Source organism: Cherax quadricarinatus, chromosome 45 (assembly GCF_038502225.1).
Source record: "Cherax quadricarinatus isolate ZL_2023a chromosome 45, ASM3850222v1, whole genome shotgun sequence".
Classification (NCBI taxonomy): domain Eukaryota; kingdom Metazoa; phylum Arthropoda; class Malacostraca; order Decapoda; family Parastacidae; genus Cherax; species Cherax quadricarinatus.
Window position 1 is genome coordinate 11,615,582 of NC_091336.1, and position 20,598 is coordinate 11,636,179.

Sequence of the window (20,598 nt, forward strand, 5' to 3'; positions counted from 1 at the left end):
ACACAGACACACACACACACACACACACACACACACACACACACACACACACACACACACACACACACACACACACACACACACACACACACACACACCTCACTAACCTTCTAGGGGGTGAGTGCCTTAGTCCTGTTCCACTAAATTAAAAGCTACCCTTCTCTTCGCATCCAGCCTCATTACTTCCTCTTCCCCCAGGACCATAGATCCATTATCATATATATATATATATATATATATATATATATATATATATATATATATATATATATATATATATATATAAAGGCACTACCGTGTCTAGAACAATACACAAATAAACCGCACGTAGGAGAGAGAAGCTTATGACGATGTTTCCGGTCCGACTTGGACCATTGACTAGTCACTATGTGCTTGTTATTTGTGCATACATACATACATACATACATACATACATACATACATGCTCACAATGAGAGAGATTGTGTTGGTGACTCATTGCTGCTATGGACATGAACAACCATCGTAAGTTATCAATGAATGTCCAGTACACCATGTGCCCTTCTCTGTCATGCCTTCCATCAACTGTGTTGTGAAACGTCTGGTGGATTTGTGCAGAGTAATTGTGGGAAGGGTCAAGCACCCTGTTGCAACACTGTTGAGTGCTGTTTGATGCTTGTGAGGCAGCAGCTTTGATGAGTGGAAGACAACACTGTTGGCCTCGTGAACGCCAGACTTCGTACATCTTGACGAGTAAGGTATGACTGGGAACACACTGTTGGCCTCGTGAACACGAGAGTGGGTAAGTTTGAGAAAAGTAAACTTAAGTATATATATCTTTTTGTGGCATATTTCAATGATTCAGAGCGACAACGCAAAACTGTATATTTTTTTATGTAGCAAGTTTGGATACATCAGAGGTGTGCTGCTACGCTATTCTATATGATAGGTACATAGTGGGAACAAAAGCTAGCTATGTTTCCGTGTTGTAGTTTTTTACATAGTGAGAACAAAAGTTGGCTCTGTTTCCGTGTCGCAATGTTAGTTACGTATGTTAGTTACATAATGGTAACAAAAGCTAGCTATGTTTCCGTGTCACATTCCATCACACAAAGTGGACTAGCTGACAAGATCAACGGGAGAGGGGCTACAGCTGATCATGTAGTTTATAACCTAGTCATAGGTTATATGCTCCATGTTTCTCAAGGTTATCAGCTACGGGTTACTTGTTCTGTGGTAGACTGCTAGTGACGAACAATGTCAGTGGTAGACTGCTAGTGACCAACAATGTCAGTGGTAGACTGCTAGTGACCAACAGTGTCAGTGGTAGACTGCTAGTGACCAACAATGTCAGTGGTAGACTGCTAGTGACCAACAATGTCAGTGGTAGACTGCTAGTGACCAACAATGTCAGTGGTAGACTGCTAGTGACCAACAATGTCAGTGGTAGATTGCTAGTGACCAACAATGTCAGTGGTAGACTGCTAGTGACCAACAATGTCAGTGGTAGACTGCTAGTGACCAACAGTGTCAGTGGTAGACTGCTAGTGACCAACAATGTCAGTGGTAGACTGCTAGTGACCAACAGTGTCAGTGGTAGACTGCTAGTGACCAACAATGTCAGTGGTAGACTGCTAGTGACCAACAATGTCAGTGGTAGACTGCTAGTGACCAACAATGTCAGTGGTAGACTGCTAGTGACCAACAATGTCAGTGGTAGACTGCTAGTGACCAACAGTGTCAGTGGTAGACTGCTAGTGACCAACAATGTCAGTGGTAGACTGCTAGTGACCAACAGTGTCAGTGGTAGACTGCTAGTGACCAACAATGTCAGTGGTAGACTGCTAGTGACCAACAATGTCAGTGGTAGACTGCTAGTGACCAACAATGTCAGTGGTAGACTGCTAGTGACCAACAATGTCAGTGGTAGACTGCTAGTGACGAACAATGTCAGTGGTAGACTGCTAGTGACCAACAATGTCAGTGGTAGACTGCTAGTGACCAACAATGTCAGTGGTAGACTGCTAGTGACCAACAATGTCAGTGGTAGACTGCTAGTGACCAACAATGTCAGTGGTAGACTGCTAGTGACCAACAATGTCAGTGGTAGACTGCTAGTGACCAACAATGTCAGTGGTAGACTGCTAGTGACCAACAATGTCAGTGGTAGACTGCTAGTGACCAATGTCAGTGGTAGACTGCTAGTGACCAACAATGTCAGTGGTAGACTGCTAGTGACCAACAGTGTCAGTGGTAGACTGCTAGTGACCAACAATGTCAGTGGTAGACTGCTAGTGACCAACAGTGTCAGTGGTAGACTGCTAGTGACCAACAATGTCAGTGGTAGACTGCTAGTGACCAACAATGTCAGTGGTAGACTGCTAGTGACCAACAATGTCAGTGGTAGACTGCTAGTGACCAACAGTGTCAGTGGTAGACTGCTAGTGACCAACAATGTCAGTGGTAGACTGCTAGTGACCAACAGTGTCAGTGGTAGACTGCTAGTGACCAACAATGTCAGTGGTAGACTGCTAGTGACCAACAGTGTCAGTGGTAGACTGCTAGTGACCAACAATGTCAGTGGTAGACTGCTAGTGACCAACAATGTCAGTGGTAGACTGCTAGTGACCAACAATGTCAGTGGTAGACTGCTAGTGACCAACAGTGTCAGTGGTAGACTGCTAGTGACCAACAATGTCAGTGGTAGACTGCTAGTGACCAAGAGTGTCAGTGGTAGACTGCTAGTGACCAACAATGTCAGTGGTAGACTGCTAGTGACCAACAGTGTCAGTGGTAGACTGCTAGTGACCAACAGTGTCAGTGGTAGACTGCTAGTGACCAACAATGTCAGTGGTAGACTGCTAGTGACCAACAGTGTCAGTGGTAGACTGCTAGTGACCAACAATGTCAGTGGTAGACTGCTAGTGACCAACAGTGTCAGTGGTAGACTGCTAGTGACCAACAGTGTCAGTGGTAGACTGCTAGTGACCAACAATGTCAGTGGTAGACTGCTAGTGACCAACAATGTCAGTGGTAGACTGCTAGTGACCAACAATGTCAGTGGTAGACTGCTAGTGACCAACAATGTCAGTGGTAGACTGCTAGTGACCAACAATGTCAGTGGTAGACTGCTAGTGACCAACAATGTCAGTGGTAGACTGCTAGTGACCAACAATGTCAGTGGTAGACTGCTAGTGACCAACAATGTCAGTGGTAGACTGCTAGTGACCAACAGTGTCAGTGGTAGACTGCTAGTGACCAACAATGTCAGTGGTAGACTGCTAGTGACCAACAATGTCAGTGGTAGACTGCTAGTGACCAACAATGTCAGTGGTAGACTGCTAGTGACCAACAATGTCAGTGGTAGACTGCTAGTGACCAACAGTGTCAGTGGTAGACTGCTAGTGACCAACAATGTCAGTGGTAGACTGCTAGTGACCAACAATGTCAGTGGTAGACTGCTAGTGACCAACAATGTCAGTGGTAGACTGCTAGTGACCAACAATGTCAGTGGTAGACTGCTAGTGACCAACAGTGTCAGTGGTAGACTGCTAGTGACCAACAGTGTCAGTGGTAGACTGCTAGTGACCAACAGTGTCAGTGGTAGACTGCTAGTGACCAACAACGTCAGTGGTAGACTGCTAGTGACCAACAACGTCAGTGGTAGACTGCTAGTGACCAACAATGTCAGTGCCAAACCTACTCTCCCTCACTACCATGCCACACACCTATTCTCCCTCACTACCATGCCACACACCTCCTCTCCCTCACTACCATGCCACACACCTACTCTCCCTCACTACCATGCCACACACCTACTCTCCCTCACTACCATGCCACACACCTACTCTCCCTCACAACCATGCCACACACCTATTCTCCCTCATTACCATGCCACACACCTACTCTCCCTCACTACCATGCCACACACACCTATTCTCCCTCACTACCATGCCACACACCTATTCTCCCTCACTACCATGCCACACACCTACTCTCCCTCACTACCATGCCACACACCTACTCTCCCTCACTTCCATGCCACACACCTACTATCCCTCACTACCATGCCACACACCTACTCTCCCTCACTACCATGCCACACACCTACTCTCCCTCACTGCCATGCCACACACCTACTCTCCCTCACTACCATGCCACACACCTACTCTCCCTCACTACCATGCCACACACCTACTCTCCCTCACTACCATGCCACACACATACTCTCCCTCACTACCATGCCACACACCTAGTCTCCCTCACTACCATGCTACACACCTACTCTCCCTCACTACCATGCCACACACCTCCTCTCCCTCACTACCATGCCACACACCTCCTCTCCCTCACTACCATGCCACACACCTACTCTCCCTCACTACCATGCCACACACGTACTCTCCCTCACTACCATGCCACACACCTAGTCTCCCTCACTACCATGCCACACACCTAGTCTCCCTCACTACCATGTCACACACCTACTCTCCCTCACTACCATGCCACACACCTATTCTCCCTCACTACCATGCCACACACCTACTCTCCCTCACTACCATGCCACACACCTACACTCCCTCACAACCATGCCACACACCTACACTCCCTAACAACCATGCCACACACCTACACTCCCTCACAACCATGCCACACACCTACACTCCCTCACAACCATGCCACACACCTACACTCCCTCACAACCATGCCACACACCTACTCTCCCTCACTACCATGCCACACACCTAGTCTCCCTCACTACCATGCCACACACCTAGTCTCCCTCACTACCATGCCACACACCTATTCTCCCTCACTACCATGCCACACAACTACTCTCCCTCACTACCATGCCACACACCTATTCTCCCTCACTACCATGCCACACACCTACTCTCCCTCACTACCATGCCACACACCTACTCTCCCTCACTACCATGCCACACACCTACTCTCCCTCACTACCATGCCACACAACTACTCTCCCTCACTACCATGCCACACACCTACACTCCCTAAGAACCATGCCACACACCTACACTCCCTAACAACCATGCCACACACCTACACTCCCTAACAACCATGCCACACACCTACACTCCCTAACAACCATGCCACACACCTACACTCCCTAACAACCATGCCACACACCTACACTACCTAACAACCATGCCACACACCTACACTCCCTAACAACCATGCCACACACCTACACTCCCTAACAACCATGCCACACACCTACACTCCCTAACAGCCATGCCACACTCCTACATTACCTAACAACCATGCCACACACCTACACTCCCTAACAACCATGCCACACACCTACACTCCCTAACAACCATGCCACACACCTACACTCCCTAACAACCATGCCACACACCTACACTCCCTAACAACCATGCCACACACCTACACTACCTAACAACCATGCCACACAATTACACTCCCTAACAACCTTGCCACACACCTACACTCCCTAACAACCATGCCACACACCTACACTCCCTAACAACCATGCCACACAATTACACTCCCTAACAACCTTGCCACACACCTACACTCCCTAACAACCATGCCACACACCTACACTCCCTAACAACCATGCCACACACCTACACTCCCTAACAACCATGCCACACACCTACACTCCCTAACAACCTTGCCACACACCTACACTCCCTAACAACCATGCCACACACCTACACTCCCTAACAACCATGCCACACACCTACACTCCCTAACAACCTTGCCACACACCTACACTCCCTAACAACCATGCCACACACCTACACTCCCTAACAACCATGCCACACACCTACACTACCTAACAACCTTGCCACACACCTACACTCCCTAACAACCATGCCACACACCTACACTCCCTAACAACCATGCCACACACCTACACTACCTAACAACCATGCCACACAATTACACTCCCTAACAACCTTGCCACACACCTACACTACCTAACAACCATGCCACACACCTACACTACCTAACAACCATGCCACACAATTACACTCCCTAACAACCTTGCCACACACCTACACTCCCTAACAACCATGCCACATACCTACACTACCTAACAACCATGCCACACAATTACACTCCCTAACAACCTTGCCACACACCTACACTCCCTAACAACCATGCCACACACCTACACTCCCTAACAACCATGCCACACAATTACACTCCCTAACAACCATGCCACACACCTACACTCCCTAACAACCATGCCACACACCTACACTCCCTAACAACCATGCCACACACCTACACTCTCTAACAACCTTGCCACACACCTACACTCCCTAACAACCATGCCACACACCTACACTCCCTAACAACCATGCCACACACCTACACTCCCTAACAACCATGTCACACACCCACACTCCCTAACAACCATGCCACACACCTACACTCCCTAACAACCATGCCACACACCTACACTCCCTAACAACCATGCCACACACCTACACTCCCTAACAACCTTGCCACACACCTACACTCCCTAACAACCATGCCACACACCTACACTACCTAACAACCATGCCACACACCTACACTCCCTAACAACCTTGCCACACACCTACACTACCTAATAACCATGCCACACACCTACACTCCCTAACAACCATGCCACACACCTACACTCCCTAACAACCATGCCACACACCTACACTCCCTAACAACCATGCCACACACCTACACTACCTAACAACCTTGCCACACACCTACACTCCCTAACAACCATGCCACACACCTACACTCCCTAACAACCATGCCACACACCTACACTACCTAACAACCATGCCACACACCTACACTCCCTAACAACCTTGCCACACACCTACACTCCCTAACAACCTTGCCACACACCTACACTCCCTAACAACCATGCCACACACCTACACTCCCTAACAACCATGCCACACACCTACACTACCTAACAACCATGCCACACACCTACACTCCCTAACAACCTTGCCACACACCTACACTCCCTAACAACCATGCCACACACCTACACTCCCTAACAACCATGCCACACACCTACACTCCCTAACAACCTTGCCACACACCTACACTCCCTAACCATGCCACACACCTACACTCCCTAACAACCATGCCACACACCTACACTCCCTAACAACCATGTCACACACCTACACTCCCTAACAACCATGTCACACACCCACACTCCCTAACAACCATGCCACACACCTACACTCCCTAACAACCATGCCACACACCTACACTCCCTAACAACCATGCCACACACCTACACTCCCTAACAACCTTGCCACACACCTATACTCCCTAACAACCATGCCACACACACTCCCTAACAACCATGCCACACACCTACACTCCCTAACAACCTTGCCACACACCTACACTCCCTAACAACCATGCCACACACCTACACTCCCTAACAACCATGCCACACACCTACACTCCCTAACAACCTTGCCACACACCTACACTCCCTAACAACCATGCCACACACCTACAGTCCCTAACAACCATGCCACACACCTACACTACCTAACAACCTTGCCACACACCTACACTCCCTAACAACCATGCCACACACCTACACTCCCTAACAACCATGCCACACACCTACACTACCTAACAACCATGCCACACAATTACACTCCCTAACAACCTTGCCACACACCTACACTACCTAACAACCATGCCACACACCTACACTACCTAACAACCATGCCACACAATTACACTCCCTAACAACCTTGCCACACACCTACACTCCCTAACAACCATGCCACATACCTACACTACCTAACAACCATGCCACACAATTACACTCCCTAACAACCTTGCCACACACCTACACTCCCTAACAACCATGCCACACACCTACACTCCCTAACAACCATGCCACACAATTACACTCCCTAACAACCATGCCACACACCTACACTCCCTAACAACCATGCCACACACACTCCCTAACAACCATGCCACACACCTACACTCTCTAACAACCTTGCCACACACCTACACTCCCTAACAACCATGCCACACACCTACACTCCCTAACAACCATGCCACACACCTACACTCCCTAACAACCATGTCACACACCCACACTCCCTAACAACCATGCCACACACCTACACTCCCTAACAACCATGCCACACACCTACACTCCCTAACAACCATGCCACACACCTACACTCCCTAACAACCTTGCCACACACCTACACTCCCTAACAACCATGCCACACACCTACACTACCTAACAACCATGCCACACACCTACACTCCCTAACAACCTTGCCACACACCTACACTACCTAACAACCATGCCACACACCTACACTCCCTAACAACCATGCCACACACCTACACTCCCTAACAACCATGCCACACACCTACACTCCCTAACAACCATGCCACACACCTACACTACCTAACAACCTTGCCACACACCTACACTCCCTAACAACCATGCCACACACCTACACTCCCTAACAACCATGCCACACACCTACACTACCTAACAACCATGCCACACACCTACACTCCCTAACAACCTTGCCACACACCTACACTCCCTAACAACCTTGCCACACACCTACACTCCCTAACAACCATGCCACACACCTACACTCCCTAACAACCATGCCACACACCTACACTACCTAACAACCATGCCACACACCTACACTCCCTAACAACCATGCCACACACCCACACTCCCTAACAACCATACCACACACCTACACTACCTAACAACCATGCCACACAATTACACTCCCTAACAACCATGCCACACACCTACACTCCCTAACAACCATACCACACACCTACACTACCTAACAACCATACCACACACCTACACTACCTAACAACCATGCCACACAATTACACTCCCTAACAACCATGCCACACACCTACACTCCCTAACAACCATGCCACACACCTACACTCCCTAACAACCATGCCACACACCTACACTACCTAACAACCATGCCACACACCTACACTCCCTAACAACCATGCCACACACCTACACTCCCTAACAACCATGCCACACACCTACACTCCCTAACAACCATGCCACACACCTACACTCCCTAACAACCATGCCACACACCTACACTCCCTAACAACCATGCCACACACCTACACTCCCTAACAACCATGCCACACACCTACACTACCTAACAACCATGCCACACACCTACACTCCCTAACAACCATACCACACACCTACACTCCCTAACAACCATGCCACACACCTACACTCCCTAACAACCATGCCACACACCTACACTCCCTAACAACCATGCCACACACCTACACTCCCTAACAACCTTGCCACACACCTACACTCCCTAACAACCATGCCACACACCTACACTCCCTAACAACCATGCCACACACCTACACTCCCTAACAACCATGCCACACACCTACACTCCCTAACAACCATGCCACACTCCTACACTACCTAACAACCATGCCACACACCTATACTACCTAACAACCATGCCACACACCTACACTCCCTAACAACCATGCCACACACCTACACTCCCTAACAACCATGCCACACACCTACACTCCCTAACAACCTTGCCACACACCTACACTCCCTAACAACCATGCCACACACCTACACTCCCTAACAACCATGCCACACACCTACACTACCTAACAACCATGCCACACACCCACACTCCCTAACAACCATGCCACACACCTACACTCCCTAACAACCTTGCCACACACCTACACTACCTAACACCCATGCCACACACCTACACTCCCTAACAACCATGCCACACACCTACACTCCCTAACAACCATGCCACACACCTACACTCCCTAACAACCATGCCACACACCTACACTCCCTAACAACCATGCCACACACCTACACTACCTAACAACCATGCCACACACCCACACTCCCTAACAACCATGCCACACACCTACACTCCCTAACAACCATGCCACACACCTACACTACCTAACAACCTTGCCACACACCTACACTCCCTAACAACCATGCCACACACCTACACTCCCTAACAACCATGCCACACACCTACACTCCCTAACAACCATGCCAGAACTACACCCCTCCCCTCTTACAATCCTTATGCTTGAATGATTCCTGAAGAATGTTTCAGGGAGGCATTACCCTCGCGGCCCAGTATCCCAGACCAGGCCTTCTGATGGATCAAGGCCTGATCAACCAGGCTATTACTGTTGGCCACACATATTCCAATGTACGAACCATATTCCGGCTGGTCTTGATTGGAGGAACCTCACTTTATCCTTAACATATCACTACAAACTGGCATAGTGTCTGATAAGTGGAAAATGGCAAATGTAATACCTATTTACAAGGCAGGTGACAGGTCCTTGGTTTCGAACAATAGACCAATAAGCCTTACCTCCATAGTGGGAAAATTTATGGAATCAATAATTGCCGAAGCAATTCGTAGCCATCTTGATAGGCATAAATTGATTAATGAATCTCAACACGGTTTTAGAAAGGGGCGTTCCTGTCTTACGAATTTACTAATTTTTTTAAGTAAGGTGTTTGAGGAGGTAGATCATGGTAATGAATATGATATTTTGTATCTGGACGTCAGTAAGGCTTTCGATAGAGTTCCACATCAGAGGCTGTTGAGGAAACTTAAGGCACACGTTATAGGAGGAGAAATTTTTTCCTGGGTAGAGGCATGGCTGACAAATAGGCAGCAGAGAGTTTGTATAAATGGGGAGAAATCAGAATGGGGGCACGTCACAAGCGGTGTTCCTCAGGGGTCAGTGTTGGGCCCGTTGTTGTTCACAATTTACATAAACGGCATAGATGAGTGAATAAATAGCGACATAAGCAAATTTGCTGATGACACCAAAATAGGCCGTCCAATTCATTGTAATGAGGACACTAGAGCACTCCAGGATGATTTGAACAGACTGATGCAATGGTCGGAGAAGTGACAGATGCAGTTTAATGTAGACAAATGCAAGGTTCTAAATGTTGGAAAGGATAATAACCGAACCACATATAAACTAAATAATGTAGATCTTAATATTACTGACTGCAAAAAGGATTCAGGAGTTCTGGTTGGCAGTAACCTGAAACCAAGACAACAGCGCATAAGCGTTCGCAATAAAGCTAACAGAATCCTCGGCTTCATATCAAGAAGCACAAATAATAGAAATCCTCAGGTTGTTCTTCAACTCTATATATCCTTGGTTATGCTGCACAGTTCTGGTCACCGTATTACAGAACTGATACAAATGCACTGGAAAACGTACAGAGGAGGATGACAAAGTTGATCCCATGTATCAGAAATCTTCCCTATGAGGATAGACTGAAGGCCCTGAATCTGCACTCTTGAAAGGCGTAGAATTTGGGGGGATATGATCGAGGTGTATAAATGGAAAACAGGAATAAATAAAGGGGATGTAAATAGTGTGCTGAAAATTTCCAGCCAAGACAGGACTCGCAGCAATGGTTTCAAGCTGGAAAAATTCAGATTCAGGAAAGATATAGGAAAGCACTGGTTTGGTAACAGAGTTGTGGATGAGTGAAACAAACCCCCGAGTACAGTTATGGAGGCTAAAACATTGTGTAGTTTTAAAAATAGGTTAGATAAATACATGAGTGGGTGTGAGTTGGACCTGACTAGCTTGTGCTACTAGGTCTGATGCCGTGCTCTTTCCTTAAGTGGAAGTGACCAGACTTGGTGGGTCATTGGGCTAATCGGGGGGGGGGGGGATGGACCTGCTCCTCAATGGTCAGTAGGCCTGTTGCAGTGTTCCTTCTTTCTTATGTTCTTATATACTAATCATATTAGTAAAATTAATGCGTGTTTCTTTTCTTCACAGGGACCTGAGCCAAAACAAAGACCTCAAGTTGTCTGCTGGAGTCTTCAAGAACCTGTCTAAGCTCACCACTCTGTAAGTTGACTACTCTTCACCTTGGGGTGGAGCTCTGGATCCAAGTAATAGGAGCTAGCCTCTTCTTTGGATCAAATTTGATTGCCTCCTCTTTCCCAGACGCTCTGTAACCCGTATTGGTTTAGGTCTTTCCCACGAATTAAAATAATATAATAAAAACAAGTGAATGATCAGTGGTATGTATATGGACTGATCACACTCAGGTTGAAGCTCCGTGGAAATGTTTTTAATATAAAATGTGTAGTGTGTGGGTATTCACCTATATGTGTGATTGCAGGGGTCAAGTCACAGCTCCTCTGTGTGCGTGTGGGAATATCTCCAAGTTCCAGGAGGGAGTGTATGATGGTGTGATGATGGTATCTCCAAGTTCCAGGAGGGAGTGTATGATGGTGTGATGATGGTATCTAGCTAGGTCTGGCACCCAGGAAGGAGTGTATGGTGGTGTGGTGATGGTCAGTAAGTTTAATTTTAAAAACCATATAATTGACTGGGAAAAAATAAACCAAGAGATATCAGACATATCCTGGGAATCAGACATGAGTACTCTAAATCCTCACCAGTGGCTAGAAAAGCTGAATACAGAAGCAGACAAGGTATGTATGAAGCATGTACCATTTAGGAAACCCAGAAGATCAAATATAGAAAGAGAGTCTCTTGTAGGAGGTGGTACAGAAGAAGAAAACAGGTTACTGAATTGCTTAAAAACACAAATAGAGTGGAACCCTGGTTTTCATCTTTAATCTGTTCCAGAAGGTCGGCCGAAAACCGATTTGTATGAAAACTGAAGTAATATTTCCCCATAAGAAATAATGTAAATCCAATTAATCCATTCCAGACACCCAAGAATATTAACAAAAATATATTTATAGAGAATAACTATAGTTTTACATACAGAAAACAATGAGAAATAAATATAAATGACTAATGAAATGGATAAGTGAATATTTAACATCACTTTTACCTTTATTGAAGACTCTTGTTAGCGTATGGAAGACGGTGAGGAAGGGAGAGGGAGGAGAGGTTATTGTTTAGAAGGGGAATCTCCCTCCATAAGGACTTCGGGTATCAAAGCCCTATCCGGGGTTACTTCCCTTCTTTGTGTTTTACTGACATTAGGACCAGCTTGAGTCACTGGACCCCTGTCTCACAAAAAATCTGTCCAGAGAGGCCTGTTTCTAGCGTCTCTTTAAGATTTACCTAAAATGGGACATGGCATTGTCATTGAACATGTTGCTGACATGGCTTGCAACAGCTTTGTTAGGGTGATATTTCTCCACAAAACTTTGCACATCACTCCACTTTCGACAAATGTCCATAATTGCTGAAGAAGACACATTCTCTCCTCTCTCTTCCTCCTTCTCTGAAGCAATTTCCTCAGCTGAGGTCTGTTGCTGTTCCAGATGAAGGTCTTGTTTCGGACGAATGTGCGAAGGAATGCTTACTGAACAAGTAACAAAGGCAGACTGAGTCACGAATGTATGAGCGGCCACGTCCCACAGGCAGGCAGATGCATCTGGTATGGACGATTTCCGAGCAGATGTACGAAAATGGGGACAATTTCGGCGAAAAAAGTGGTCGAAAACTGAATTGTACGATAATCGGACCGGACAAAGATAACCGGACCAGACGAAAAACCGGGGTTCCACTGTATGTCACAACAGAGGAAAGATAGACTTAGCCTAGAGATCACTGAATTAGAGCAAAAACTTAGGATGTCATACCTAACAGAAGTCCAAAGGACACAAAGGGCCATACAGGATATTGCAAGAAACCCAAAATATTTCTATTCCTATGCAAAATCTAAGCAAAGAACTGCCTGTAGAACTGGACCATTATTGAGAGGAGATTCATATACTGCCAATGAACAGGAAATGAGTGAAATCCTAAAAGAACAGTATGAGTCGGTGTTCAGCAACCCGCTATATGACAGCAAGGTAGAAAATGCAGAAATATTTTTCACTCCAGCAGAAGGCCCCACAGACCAACTAACTGACAGAACAAATCCTATAGATTTCGAAACAGAAATGGAATACATGCCCACTCACTCAGCACCTGGACCAGATTCATGGAATACTCTATTTATAAAGAAGTGCAAAGTACCACTAGCATGAACCCTCAGTATTCTTTGGAAAAGAGCTTAGTTCTAGGTGAAATACCGGAGGCCTTAAAGAGTGCAGACATAGTTCCTTTCCAAAAGGGAAGTAGTATAGTGCAAGCTAAAAATTACAGACCAGTAACGCTAACTTCTCACATCATAAAAGTCTTTGAAAGAGTGATGAAACGGCAGACTACAAATTTCATGGACCAGCATAACCCGAACCAGCATGGTTCTAGAGCAGGACGATCATGCCTGTCACAGCTGCTGAACCATTATGACAGAATTACGGAGGCGTTAGAAGACGACCAAAACACAGATGTGATCTACACAGATTTTGCAAAGGCGTTTGACAAATGAGATCTTGGAGTGATAGCGCATAAAATGAGGGCCATTGGTATTACAGGGAATATAGGCAGATGAATTTTCGGGTTCCTAGCACATATAACACAAAAAATAATAGTAAACAGAGTAAGATCCAGCATTAGTGAGGTAAAAAGCTCAGTATCCCAAGGCACTGTCCTTGCATCTCTGCTGTTTCTCATTCTGTTAGCAGACATAGATAAAAACACCCGTCACACTTTTGTGTCATCATTTGCAGATGACACTAAAATAAGCATGAAAGTCACTACGGTAGATGACACTGAAAAATCACAGGAAGACATAAGCAGAGTTTTCCAGTGGGCAGTGGAGAACAACGTGACGTTCACTGGTGATAAGTTCCAGCTGCTTAGGTATGGAAAGAATGAAGAACTCAAAAGTAACACTATATATCAGAAATCAAGAGGGTCACCAAATAGAACGAAAGGAACACGTAAAAGAACTGGGAATAATTATGTCAGCGGACCTTTCTTTTAAAGATCATAACAAGACAAAGATCAGGACAACCAGGAAGATGACGGGGTGGGTATTGAGAACTTTCAAAACAAGGGAAATAATGCCGATGGTGACACTATTCAAATCGCTAGTGCTTCCTCATTTAGAATATTGCTTAGTGCTGACGGCCCCGTTCAAAGCAGGAGAAATATCAGAGCTGGAACAAATACAGAGAACGTTTACGGCTCACATTGAGCCAGTAAAGCACCTAAATTACTGGGAGCATCTTCAATTCTTGAACATGTACTCATTGGAGCAGAGGAGAGAGAGATGCATGATAATATATAATTAGAAAGTACTCGAGGGTCTGATCCCAAATCTGCACATTGCTATAACAACATACTGGAGTGAGAGATATGGTAGGAAGTGTAAAATAAACCCAGTGATGAGTGGTGCGGTGGTGACAATAAGGGAATACTGTATCAACATCCGGGGTCCCAGACTATTCAGCATCTTACCAGAAGATATCAGAAACTCGGCTGGAACAAGTGTAGAAGCCTACAAGAAGAAACTGGACAGGTACCTTCACCAAGTGCCAGATCAACCAGACTGTGATGGATATGTGGTGCAGTGGACCTCCAGCAGCAACAGCCTGGTTGACTAGGCAAGCACCAGACGAACCTGGCCCATGGCCGGGTTCCGAGAATAGTGAAACTCTTGATACTCTTCAAAGGTATAAGGTAAAGGTAGTTAGCTAAGTATGGCACCCAGGAGGGAGTGCTTGGTGGTGTGGTGATGGTAGCTAGCTAGGCCTGGCACCTAGGAGAGAGTGTATGGGGCTGGGGTGATGGTAGCTAGCTAGGCCTGGCACCTAGGAGAGAGTGTATGGGGCTGGGGTGATGGTAACTAGCTAGGCCTGGCACCCAGGAAAGAGTGTATGGGGCTGGGGTGATGGTAGCTAGCTAGGTATGGCACCCAGGAGGAAGTGTATGGTGGTGGGGTGATGGTAGCTAACTAGGTCTGGCACCCAGGAGGAAGTGTATGGTGGTGGAGTGATGGTAGCTAGCTAGGTCTGGCACCCAGGAGGGAGTGTATGGTGGTGGAGTGATGGTAGCTAGCTAGGTCTGGCACCCAGGAGGGAGTGTATGGTGGTGTGGTGATGGTAGCTAGCTAGGTCTGGCACCCAGGAGGGAGTGTATGGTGATAGGGTGATGGTAGCTAGCTAGGTCTGGCACCCAGGAGAGAGTGCATGGTGGTGGGGTGATGGTAGCTAGCTAGGTCTGGCACCCAGGAGGGAGTGTATGGTGATAGGGTGATGGTAGCTAGCTAGGTCTGGCACCCATTAGGGAGTGTATGGTGATTGGGTGATGATAGCTAGCTAGGTCTGGCACGCAGGAGGGAGTGTATGGTGGTGTGGTGATGGTAGCTAGCTAGGTCTGGCACCCATTAGGGAGTGTATGGTGATAGGGTGATGGTAGCTAGCTATGTCTGGCACCTAGGATAGAGTGTATGGTGGTGGAGTGATGGTAGCTAGCTAGGTCTGGCACCCAGGAGAGAGAGTATGGTGGTGGGGTGATGGTAGCTAGCTAGGTCTGGCACCCAGGAGGAAGTGTATGGTGGTGTGGTGATGGTAGCTAGCTAGGTCTGGCACCCATTAGGGAGTGTATGGTGATAGGGTGATGGTAGCTAGCTATGTCTGGCACCTAGGATAGAGTGTATGGTGGTGGAGTGATGGTAGCTAGCTAGGTCTGGCACCCAGGAGGGAGTGTATGGTGATAGGGTGATGGTAGTTAGCTAGGTCTGGCACCCAGAAGAGAGTGTATGGTGGTGGGGTGATGGTAGCTAGCTGGGTCTGGCACCTATGAGGGAGTGTATGGTGGTGTGGTGATGGTAGGTAGCTAGGTATGGCACACAGGAGGGAGTGTCAGAGGCGGCTGTGAGCCTGTGATGCTCGTGGCTGTAGATCGATACCCCTGCACTGTCTTTCCCTTCCTCAGTGTGCGCGCGTGCGCAAACTCGCAGTCCTGTTTGCTCCTGACACGACCAGCTAACTGTATTGTTGCCTTGCATTTTAGGCCCTGTAATACCTACTCTTGCAACTGTGACTGGAATTTTCTTTCACCGTTACTTTATTTAGCTTGTTAAAACTTTTGCCAACTTGGGTGAAGAAATGTTTCCTCACGTCCCTGTTTCATGAATGTTTAGCTTCCATCTGTGCAGCTTTGTCCTTCAGCCTCCCATCTGTCCGTACATGCCTAGTGGACTCCTCTGTGTATCTTGTACGTCGTAATCATATTCCTACTGGTCCTTCTATCCTTGGTGTTAGGTCGAATCCCCTTGATTTCTTCCTATTTTGATGCCTCCTTTGTCCCAGTACTAGGCTAGTTAAGAACCTTGGTACCTTTATTGAACTTGTAAACCTACTTAACCACGTGAGAGGTTTATGATAGCGCTTTGTACCCTGTATGTCATTTTGGCATGTCATGTTTAGTGTCCTGAAACATTTGCTGTTTAGTCATTGAAAACAGTTCTTAAAATTCACAAATCTCACATTTGGTGCTGACGTTATTCAGCTGATGTGCACCTCTGGTGATACATTCTCTGTAGTGTCTATCCACAGTTTTCTTTTTACTATACATGCAATTTCCGTTTCCAGTCTTCTCTCTCTCTCGTAGATTCACTTGCCGTGTTTGAGCATAAGTTTGTAGATTTTTCAGCTCTCCCTGCAGTGTGTTGTCTCCTAACATTCTTGTGGCTCGCATGTCTTCGAGTTCCACTTGTGATTCCTTGTTCCTGATCTTAATTCAAACAAGTCTACCCTCTCAATTCTTAAATTTTCTTTTATTTGTCCTGGTTGTTCTGTCCGCTAGAAGTGGTTTGGTGAAGCTCCTTCAACCTATCTCTATAGTATATTGGTGTTAGTTCTAGGATCACTTTAGTTGCAATCCTTTAGATCCTTTTGGATTTCTACACGCGCTTGATCAGGTCAAGACGCCATGTTGGGCGTCTTAACCTGATCAAGACGCCCAAGATGGCGTCTTATCACACACTCAGTGGTTGCTTTATTGGATGCACCTGAACACCTGATCGTTAATGCAAATATCTAATCAATCAATCACGTGGTAGCACCTTAGTACCTAAAATCATTCAGACATGTTCAAGATATTCAGTTGTTGTTCAGACCAAACATCAGAATGGAGAAAAAATGTGACAAGTGACTTTGACCGTAGAATGATTGTTGGTGCCAGACAGACGGGGTGGTTTGAACATCTCAGAACTGCTGATCTTCTGGGATTTTCACGCACAAGTCTCTAGAGTTTACAGAAAATGGTGTGAAAAAAAAAAAACATTCAACAAGCGGCAGTTCTGTGGGCGACAAATAACCAAGCGCTGCAACAGTGGTTTGCAGAGTACCTTTGAACGCATTACATGTCGAACCTTGAAATGGATGGGCTACAGCAGCAGCAGCAGCAGCAGACCACACAGGAAACTAGGGCTGGAGCAGTGGGTACAGACTAACCAAAACTGGACAATTGAAGATTAGAAAAACGTCGCTTGGTCTGACGAATCGGGATTTCTGCTGCGACATAACGATGGAAGGGTCGTAGCATGAATGTGCAGCCGACAAATCTGTAGCAGCTGCGTGATGCTATTATGTCATCATGGACCAGGATCTCTAAGGAATGTTTTCAGCACCTTGTTGAATCTGTGTCACGCAGAATCCAGACTGTTCTGGGCTTGTACTGTGTAGGGCGTCCCTACACAGTACAAGAAGGGTGTATTTAATAAATAAATCACTGGAGTATACCTGGAGCGTGTTCTGATGGTCAACGTCCCCGTGGCCCGGTCCATGACCAAGGCTTTACCGTGGATCAGGGCCTGACCATTCAAGCTGTTACTGCCGGCCCCACGACATACACTGAGTGTATGTCGTGCATAAAATTGTATGCGAGATAGAGATTAGATAGTTACACATTTATGGCTACAAAAGCAGAGCTGTTTGTGGTGTCCCATCTTCTGGTTTTCCAAGATTCCGTCGTAATTCATTTTTATTTAAGTGTGGACACCAAGCCTCCACAGCATGTTGCAGTTACTGCCTGACATATGGTATGTGTGTGTGTGTGTGTGTGTGTGTGTGTGTGTGTGTGTGTGTGTGTGTGTGTGTGTGCTGTAGTGCGCAGTGATGCGGTGAGTTGTGGTGCCGCGCTGTCTGCTGCAGCCACTAGCGCCGCTGGGCTTTCCTCATCCTCATCATTACCACCATTACCATGACCGCCATCACCACCACCATTATCAACTTCCTCTTCAGCTCATCCTCATAATCAAAGTCAGCATTTCACTGTTACTAACACAGTCGGCTTGGTGACTGTTCACGAGTATTAACGGTGATTTTTCTGACTGGATTCTCTCCTCACACCAGCTCACAATACATACTTGCCTTGTTGTGAGGATGAGGTGGTCAGTAGAGGTGACGGAGGCGAGGCTAGTAGATGGTATCAGGCAGCAGTGAACTAAGGGGACCACCTACCTAGTGTCGACTACACTAACCTGAATAGGGATTATCTTGATACAGACTTGACACAGTCATGAAGAGGATTGCCAACATTACCGTTTATATTTTGCCAAGCATCCTACATAGTACACAGAGAGAATATATTCCTTTTCTTTGTCTAGAAGACAGATATCTCTTGGGTAAAAAGAGTCACCTCTGAGACCAGTAAGTAGGTTAATAACTGACTCACGAAATCGTAATAACACGATTGCAAACAAACCATACCACGGGTGGGGTTTGAACCCGCGGTAAGAGAGTCTCAACACTCCAGACCGTCGCGATGGTCTGGAGTTTTGGAGAGACTTACCGCGGGTTCAAACCCCACCCGTGGTATGGTTTCTTAGTAGGTTAATATATATATATATATATATATATATATATATATATATATATATATATATATATATATATATATATATATATATATCACTGGTTTCCAATCAGTACATTAATGGTGTAGAGTACCGACAAGATACCTAGGTGTTACATACTCAGTGTTTCACAACTTTTTCGAGCATGAGAACCCGTTTTTTTTTTTAAACAAAAAGTTTCGCGAACCCCGTTTGCTAATAACTGTAAATTTGTGCCCCATTAATTGAGAAAGTCCAGCCGCTGGCTGTAGAAGGAATACTGCCAAGCTTCGCCCACGGCTTGCAATAATTAGGCAGCCCTCTATTCGTCCGCGGCCCACAGATTCCCATCCGCTTGCATAAGGGTTTATAGAAGGCCCTCTCTATATCATAGAAAATCAGTTTAATCCAAGCGGGATTAGCTCTCAAGTGTGTGACCCCTAACATACCCCAAGCCGTGGGAACACTAACCGTGATTCATGGGATACATAACAGGTATGCATACTACTGACGTGTTTTCATACAAGAAAATAACTATCTGCCTTATCTTCCTTGTCCTATCTGCCCTGTCTTGTTGTGGTCTACCTGCCGGATATTTATTACTGAAGGACTTTATTAAAACAAGTAACAAAATCAGTCACTGGCGACGTGAGTCTAAGTTAGGTTAGTACATCCTAAAATGTTTTTCATGCTTCTTTGAAGAATATGTAGAGAGGAACGTAGTAAACTATTAGTTCTTTTAATAAATCATTGCAAAACGGGATACATGTACTTAGCTTCAAATTACTGTCCCATCAACCTGACCTCAGTAGTATGTATAAAACCGTTTATTTGGA

General features: G+C 46.3%; 1 protein-coding gene across 1 annotated transcript in view; it reads left to right on the plus strand.

Annotated features, from left to right (window-relative positions):
- lbk (leucine-rich repeats and immunoglobulin-like domains protein lambik) overlaps nucleotides 1-20,598 on the plus strand; it is a 329,555-nt gene that overhangs the window by 221,417 nt on the left and 87,540 nt on the right. The window contains exon 2 of the mRNA XM_070094246.1: nucleotides 11,878-11,949. Coding sequence (XP_069950347.1) covers nucleotides 11,878-11,949 — 72 coding nt within the window. The remainder of the gene's footprint in view (nucleotides 1-11,877; nucleotides 11,950-20,598) is intronic.